Genomic DNA, 8,368 nt, shown 5'->3' with positions numbered 1-8,368 from the left:
TTCCTGACCTGCATACAAATTTCTCAAGAGGCAGATCAGGTGGTCTGGTATTCCCATCTCTTTCAGAATTTTCCACAGTTTATTGTGATCCACACAGTCAAAGGCTTTGGCATAGTCAATAATGCAGAAATAGATGTTTTTCTGGAACTCTCTTGCTTTTTCCATGATCCAGCGGATGTTGGCAATTTGATCTCTGGTTCCTCTGCCTTTTCTAAAACCAGCTTGAACATCAGGAAGTTCACGGTTCACGTATTGCTGAAGCCTGGCTTGGACAATTTTGAGCATTACTTTACTAGCGTGTGAGATGAGTGCAATTGTGCGGTAGTTTGAGCCTTCTTTGGCATTGCCTTTCTTTGGGATCGGAATGAAAACTGACCTTTTCCAGTCCTGTGGCCACTGCTGAGTTTTCCAAATTTGCTGGCATATTGAGTGCAGCACTTTCACAGCATCATCTTTCAGGATTTAGAATAGCTTAACTGGAATTCCATCACCTCCACTAGGTTTGTTCGTAGTGATGCTTTCTAAGGCCCACTTGACTTCACATTCCAGGATGTCTGGCTCTAGGTCAGGTATAAGCCTTGTACAAAACCAAGAAGAGGTGGCCATAACTCAGCCTGGGAAGGGAAGAAGTATGCTTCATCAATGAATAGAGCCTGAGCTGAAATCTTAATTAAAAACGAAACAAAACAAAACAACCAAAAAGTTACCTAGGTGATATGTACAGGACGTTCCAGAGGGGACAGAATGAACAAAGGCATGGAAGTGAGAAACCAGGTATGTGTACGGGGGTGGGGGTCGGAGTCGGGGTCGGCGGGTGGGCTGTTGGCAGGGCTTTAAAGCCAGAGAGGTAGGCGGAGGCCAGAAGCGAGCTCGAGGTAGTCGTGAGAGGGTTTTATTTAAACTGGAAAGTGTTACAATTCGTGATCAGATTTGTTTTAGATAAGCCACACCATCAGCTGTGACGTAATGGAAAGGATGCTGATTTCCCACCCCACCCCCCGCCCCCGTCCCCGCACCCGCCCCCAGTCAGAATAACCTGTGCGTAGGACTTGGGTCTGCCATTTTAAAGCTAGAAGTGTTATATAAATTTGTCGTCCTGTTAGTCGATTGAGCCTAACAGCATGGTTTGTCAGCAGGGGGAACATGGAAAGTTGCTTAATGTTCAGATTACCTTAAAACCACGCTGATCCTGCGATGAGTGAAAAAGAGTTTGTCAGTGAGTGGGACACAGCCTGGCTAATTTTTAAAAAGTCTTTACAAGGCTGGAAATGTGGTGCTGAGAGTTGGTGAGATTCTCCAGATTTTCTGCTTTTCGTATTCTCCTGGGTACTCTCACAATTTATTAAAATGACCGTTCTAAGTACGCTTGTAGAATCAAATAAAAAGGAATAAAATAGTTGGAGCATCGCCAACAGGACCGCACTTTCCAGGAAGGGCAGATTTTTCCTGAAGGAGGTTGAACCGTCGAACCGGAACCACGAACACAGGCCCCTACGCAGCACGAAGGACTGACGGGAACACCGCCACGGGGCACCCTGCTGTCCGCCCTCCCCTGCCCCCCTTCTTGCCGGCTCGAAAGTCTACTTTGGTTCCCGCCCCTTTCCTCTTGCGCTTTCGAATCCCTTCCCCCTCCGCCATTTCCGGATGGGAACCCTTTGTAAATTTCTTTCACGTTGAAGCGTGGGACCAATTTCGTCAACACAATCCGGAGTGGTTAACATGGCGGCGACCGTAAGATGCTTCGGTAGAGGTAAAACAGAGGGTCAGCTGGGCTTGCGGGGAAAAATAGTTCTGGCGCAGGGTCTTCTCCGGCTGCGCAGTGCAAGTCGGACACTCCAACGTGCGGGTCTGCACTGGGGGCTTGATAAGTCTGTTAAGTCGCTTGCTCAGTCGTGTCCGACTCTTTGCGACCCCGTGGACCGTAGCCCACCAGGCTCCTCCGTCCGTGGGATTCTCCAGGCACGAATACTGGAGTGGGTTGCCATTTCCTTCTCCAGGGGATCTTCCCAACCCAGGGATCGAACCCAGGACCCCCGCATTGGAGGCAGACGCTTTAACCTCTGAGCTACCAGGGAAGCCAGGGGGCTTGATAAACCTCTACTTTTTCTTGGCTCTAAGTTCTCCAGAGGGTCGTTGATACTCAAAAGCTACCTCATAGAGGTTTTCACTCCTTTCTGGAGCTGTCCACCCTAGGACTGAAGTGGGAGGGAGATGTACATGGACATCCTTCCAGCCGCCGTAGGGAAGGAGTCAGAGACACAGTTTTGTCTCCGATGCTGGAGATGTGGGCTGCGAGGACGGGGGAGGAAAGGAGTTAGAATCAAAGGTTATCATTCTCTCCTTGCCACGTATTCTTCTCATGGCTCTCAGGATGCCTTACTCTCTTAATTTCCTTTTTATCTCACCTGTCGTTTGTCACATTACTTTGCTGGTTCGTCTTCCTGTTTCCAATCTCTTACCTTGGAATGCCTCAGCAGCCAGGATTCTCCATCCTTCAACCTCATGTCTTTGTATCTGAATTCACTCCTTTGGTGATCTCGTCCAAGTTGTGTGGTTTGACTGTTGTCTGTATCTTAATGGTTCTCAAAATTATCTACAATAAGTACTTGAACTGTAGATTTCTAAACTACTCTCTATTCTAGATCTCCAATTGTATATCTAATCAGCATCTAACTAGAATCAAACTCATTGTCATGACCTGGAGTCTTACCCGTCTCATTTGATGGTAACTTCATCCTTTAAGTTGCCCAGACACAAAACCTCAGAATATTCCTGACTCCCCCTCTTTTTCCTCACACTTCACATTAAGTAGTTGGCAGATCCTTTTGGTTGTACTCTCAAAATAAATCCAGAATCTGGCGGCTTCTCACTACTTCACTGAAAGGACCTTCCAGGCCATTATCACCCCTGACTTAGATTTCTCTACAGTCTACCCTCAACAAGTAGTCAGATTGGTTCTTTAAGAACATAAATCAAATCACGTTGCTCCTATGATCAGAATTCTCAAAACCTCCCCATTTTTCTAAGTTTTAAGTCTTTAGAATAACCAATAGCTGTGCTGTCCATTTTGTTATCCGTGATTGAGCACTTTAAATGTGGCTAATCCGAATGAGTGTGTTAAACATGTTAGATTTTGAGGATGTGGTACCGAAAGAGGTAAAATATCTCTAATTTTTTTATATTAAAAACATGTTGAAATAATATTTTGGCTATTGGTTGTAATAAAATGTTAATTTTTATTATTAATTAACTTTTTTTTTTTACCCTTTTAAAAATTGTGGCTATTAGAAAATTATTCCTGTGGCTTACATTATATCTCTGTTTGACAGCACTGACCTAGGGTCTTCCATGTCATTTGGTGCCTGCCTTCTCCTCCCTCCACTCACCCAGTTTACCACCCTGAGCTCTTTTTTCTCTTCTTTACTCATTGTACTCACAGCAGCTTCTTTGTTCCATAAACACACCAAAAACATTCCTTTGTTGGGAGGACATTTTCTCTCAAGTGGAATGGGCCTGGAACACTTTTTCTAGGTATTTGCATTACTGACTTTCTCAATTGTTTCAAGCCTTTGCTCAAATGTCACCTTTTTAAAAGGGCCTACCTTAACCTTCTTATTTAAAATTACAACTAACTTTCCCCTTGATTCTCAATTCCTTTTACCCAGAGGGTTTTCCACTGAAGTGCAAAAGTGAAAGACTTGCTCATTTGTCTCCACTCTTTGTGACCCCATGGACTGTAGCCTGCCAGGCTCCTCTGTCCATGGGATTCTCCAGGCAAGAATACTGGAGTGGGTAATCATTCCCTTCTTGAGGAGATCTTCCTGACCCAGCAATTGAACTCAGGTCTCCTGTATTGCAGGCAGATTCTTTACTGTCTGAGCCACTAGGGAAGCCTCAGGGTTTCCCATTACCACTACCATATTATGTTTATTAGTATTGCTTCTCCTTACTACGATGTAAGCTCCATGAGCAAAAGGATTTTGTTCGTTTTGTTTATGAAATACTTAAAGCAGTGCTAGCACATTGTTTCATTGGCATAATTATTGTCCAATAAATGATGAATGAATACATGGATCTTCAACAAAATGCCACTCCTCTTTCATACGTTGTAAATTCAAGCTAGTTTTAGAAAAGGCAGAGGGACTAGAGATCAAATTGCCAACATTTGCTGGATCGTTGAAAAAGCAAGAGAGTTCCAGAAAAACATCTATTTCTGCTTTATTGACTATGCCAAAGCCTTTGACTGTGTGGATCACAATAAACTGTGGAAAATACTGAAAGAGATGGGAATACCAGACCACCTGACCTGCCTCTTGAGAAACCTATATGCAGGTCAGGAAGCAACAGTTAGAACTGGACATGGAACAACAGACTGGTTCCAAATAGGAAAAGGAGTATGTCAAGGCTGTATATTGTCACCCTGCTTATTTAACTTATATACAGAGTACATCATGAGAAACGGTGAGTTGCAGGAAGCACAAGCTGGAATCAAGATTGCCGGGAGAAATATCAATAACCTCACATATGCAGATGACACCACCCTTATGGCAGAAAGTGAAGAAGAACTAAAGAGTCTCTTGATGAAAGTGAAAGAGGAGAGTGAAAAAGTTGGCTTAAAAGTCAACATTCAGAAAACTAAGATCATGGCATCTGGTCCCATCACTTCCTGGCAAATAGATGGGTAAACAGTGTCGGACTTTATTTTTTTGGGCTCCCAAATCACTGCAGATGGTGATTACAGCCATGAAATTAAAAGATGCTTACACCTTGGAAGGAAAGTTATGACCAACCTAGATAGCATATTCAAAAGCAGAGACATTACTTTGTCAACAAAGGTCCGTCTAGTCAAGGCTATGGTTTTTCCTGTGGTCATGTATGGATGTGAGAGTTGGATTATAAAGAAAGCTGAGTGCCAAAGAATTGATGCTTTTGAACTGTGGTGTTGGAGAAGACTCTTGAAAGTCCCTTGGACTGCAAGGAGATTTAACCAGTCCATCGTAAAGGAAATCAGTCCTGGGTGTTCATTGGAAGGACTGATGTTGAAGCTGAAATTCTAGTACTTTGGCTACCTCATGCGAAGAGCTGACTCATTTGAAAAGACCCTGATGTTGGGAAAGATTGAAGGCAGGAGGAGAAGGGGACGACAGAGGATGAGATGGTTAGATGGCATCACCCACTCAATGGACATGAGCTTGGGTAAACGCCGGTAGTTGGTGATGGACAGGGAGTCCTGATGTGCTGCAGTTCAAGGTGTCACAAAGAGTTGGACACGACTGAGTGACTGAACTGAACTGAATGAATAATGCTTAAAGTAATTTGAATCCAGGTTTTGCTGTCATTAGTTCACATTTCCTTCTTTCGTTAAAGAGATATTTATTGTGTTTTCATTTGAAAAAACACTGGGTTTTGTGTTAGAAACACAATAGTGAACAAGTTATATACATTCTTTGGCCATGGTGCTTATCTATTGAGAAGCAGACATTAACTGGATTGTTCTTTCCATAATTACAGATGTCCTAAGTGCTGTGAAGGAAAAGTACAAGTTGTAAGAGTGCATGTGAGAAACCTTAGTCGATTCTGAGCCTTTAGGGAAGACTTTTCTGAAGGAATAAGCTTAAGTAGAGTCCCTGAAAGATCACTCGATAGTTATGAATTAGCTTTGGGAAGTGGGGATTGCAAAGTAGTAGACGAGAATGTCACAGAAGGAGGGAAGATTATGTTTGAAAGTCTGAAGGTTGTAGAAAACTCGGTGTGTTCAAGTAACTCAAAGGAGGCAGTGTATTTGAAGTGCAGAAAGCCTAAGAGAGTGGTGTTAGATGAAGCTGCCTAGATAGGTTAGAGGTAGCTCACGGAGGACCTTGTTAAGTATTTACTTTATTTGAAGAAGCATCCAAGTGTTGTAAGGATATGTGATTTCATTTTTAAGTCATCCCTCTTAGTAGGAGGAGGGAAAGAAATGAAGAGGGCCAAAGACAGAATAGTTTGGAGTCTGTTGCAGTGTTTCATGTAGTAGATGATGGTGGCCTGCACTGGTGCTTATGGTTGGAAGGCAAGGACTAGATGAATGAGATCTCCTGGGGAAAACAAGGATTATAGAGTTAGGTTGAGAAGTCCTGGGGATCTCTAACCTTTCAGTATCCTGTGTAAGAAAATCAGCTAGCAAAGGTGATGGATTAATTTCCATCTTATTGCTGTGGGGTAGGGGTGGGGATGACTTTTGAGAATGAATGCAGATTTAGTTAGGTTCGTAAGTAGTGGAGGAAATTCGGAGAGCATCTGCTTTCTCTGAAGTAGCAAGTGAGGTTTTCTGCTGAGAGGAAAAGAAATATATTAAAGGAATATAATAAAACACTACAGATAGATAAACTGATTACAGAGGAATTGAAAATACAGATATGTTCTAATAGTGCTGTTTCTCTGTTGTTCAGTCACTAAGTTGTGTCCAGCTCTTTTCCAACCGCATGTACTGGGGCCCGCCAGGGCCCTCTGTCTATGGGATTTCCCAGGCAAGAATACTAGAGTGGATCGCCATTTCCTTCTGCAGGGGATGTTCCTGACCCAGGGATCAAACCCATGTTTCCTGCATTGGCAGAAGAACCATCAGGGAAATCAACAATGCTATTTAAGTAGTGTTTTTGTAGTTTGGTTTTTTCCTTAGTCTGAGGCAGTTTGATACCTGTTGAAAATTTTAATTTCTGGTTGTCATGACTGGGGATTCTTGAAAGTAGTGTTGATTATTTTATAGCAGGTTGCAATTGATGCAAGAGAATTATTATTATTTTGAGGATCCTGCCAAGGTTGTCGGGTTTTTGCTTAATACAGTTAGAATTATTTTTTTGAAGTGTTTGCCAAATCGTAAGTGGATAATTGCTCTTCCTTCACTTACCATACGTGATTTTTCAAGATAGCTGGCTTTAAAAATGTGGGGGATCTCCTCCTAGACAGTTGCGTACCAGCATAGCCCACTCAATTTGAGACTCTGAAGGGCAGGAACTGGATCTCATTAGTCTATTTCTCTTTTTTTCCCCTACCCATTAAAGCCCTTTGCGCCACAAAGAATTCCCAGTAATAAACAGGTCTCCTAGACTGTCTCAGATGTCATTTCCATACACTCATAGAATTCACAGTTTAGGTGGTTTTCCTGTACTTGTTGCTTTGTTGTGGGATATTAGAGATGAAATTGAGTTGTTAGGCATGTGATGCCATTTGAGCTAATAATGAGGGGAAGGCCAGGGCAAGATCTGGAGCTGGTCCATCCCAGTCAAATATCACATTAAATGTAAAGACCCTAAGGCAGGAGTTAACCTGAGGGACTGGAGGGATTCAGGGATCTGAAAGAAGGATCAGAGTGAGGAGGTTAGAGAGGGGTTTGGAGTAATAGGCAGGGACAAGCTCACATAGGGGCTGGTAGACCACAGTGAGGACGTGGGCGCTCCTCTGCAAGCACAGCGCTCTGCACTTGGAGGCGTAACTCACGAAATGAATTCATTTGATGTGTAGACAGGTCTCTAGTTTACATGCTCTCAGTTTGTTGAATGGATTTTAAGATTCTGGATTTTAATGGTCATTTTACATGAAAACTTAGTTGTGGAGCGCCAATTTAAAAAATGGAGTTTAAGTGAATTCAGCAGAAGATATAGATGATCAAACATGAAAACATACTCAACCTAACTCTTAAGGAAATGCAGATTAATACAACTCCAATACCATCTTTCTTCTGCTAGATTGACAAAAGACCAAAACATTTGGTGACAGACTGTGTTGGCATGAGTGTACGGAAATAGGTAGCCTTTTCATTGTTGGTGACTATGTGCATGGCACTGTTATTGCAGAGAGCGGTGTTTATCAGAATTGCAAATGCTCATATCTTTTGACCCAGCACATTTCCATCTTGAAATTTATCCTGTGAAATACTTACTTGTGTGCAAAATGGTATTTGTACAAGGTCATTCCCTGCAGGATTGTTGATAATAGCAAAATATTGTAAATGACCTAATGGCTGGTCACTGATTAAATCATGATACAACCCCACAGTGTCATACTTTGCAGCTCTAAAAACATAGTCTTTATGAAGTGATGTGAAATTATTGCTGTAATATTTTCATATGAATGTACCGTTATGAAAGGTATACATGAGATTATACATATGTGTGTAGATATATATACATCTCTTATAAATAGGCGTGTATGTCTATATCTGCTTGTGAAAATGGGCTCTATCTAATACCTTTACATGAAAAAGCAAGGTGTAGGACAGTGAGTGGGCTTCCCAGGTGGCTCAGTGGTCAAAAATCCACCTGCCAGTGTAGGAGATACAGGAGACATATGTTTGATCCCTGGGTCGAGAAGATCCCCTGGAGGGAAGAAA

At 42.5% G+C, this 8,368-nt stretch overlaps 1 protein-coding gene across 3 annotated transcripts in view; it reads left to right on the top strand.

Annotated features, from left to right (window-relative positions):
- The first annotated feature begins 701 nt into the window (after window positions 1-701).
- The window catches only part of MRPL1 (mitochondrial ribosomal protein L1), a 71,621-nt gene continuing 63,954 nt past the window's right edge, over window positions 702-8,368 (top strand). For 2 of the 3 annotated variants that reach the window (XR_015165262.1, XM_086405185.1), the window contains exon 1: window positions 1,698-1,750. Coding sequence is in view for 2 of the 3 variants with exons in the window: in XM_086405185.1 (XP_086261311.1) it covers window positions 1,720-1,750 (31 nt within the window). In the remaining variant the exon portion in view is untranslated. Of the gene's footprint in view, window positions 775-1,697; window positions 1,751-8,368 lie in introns of those variants that run through there. The other variant, XM_086405186.1, reaches the window with a different exon arrangement.

Source organism: Bos grunniens, chromosome 6, assembly GCF_055505025.1.
Source record: "Bos grunniens cultivar Pamir isolate PY7600 chromosome 6, Bosgru_T2T1.0, whole genome shotgun sequence".
NCBI lineage: Eukaryota > Metazoa > Chordata > Mammalia > Artiodactyla > Bovidae > Bos > Bos grunniens.
The sequence above is the reverse complement of the archived record's forward strand: the minus strand, read 5'-3'. Positions and strand labels throughout refer to the sequence as shown.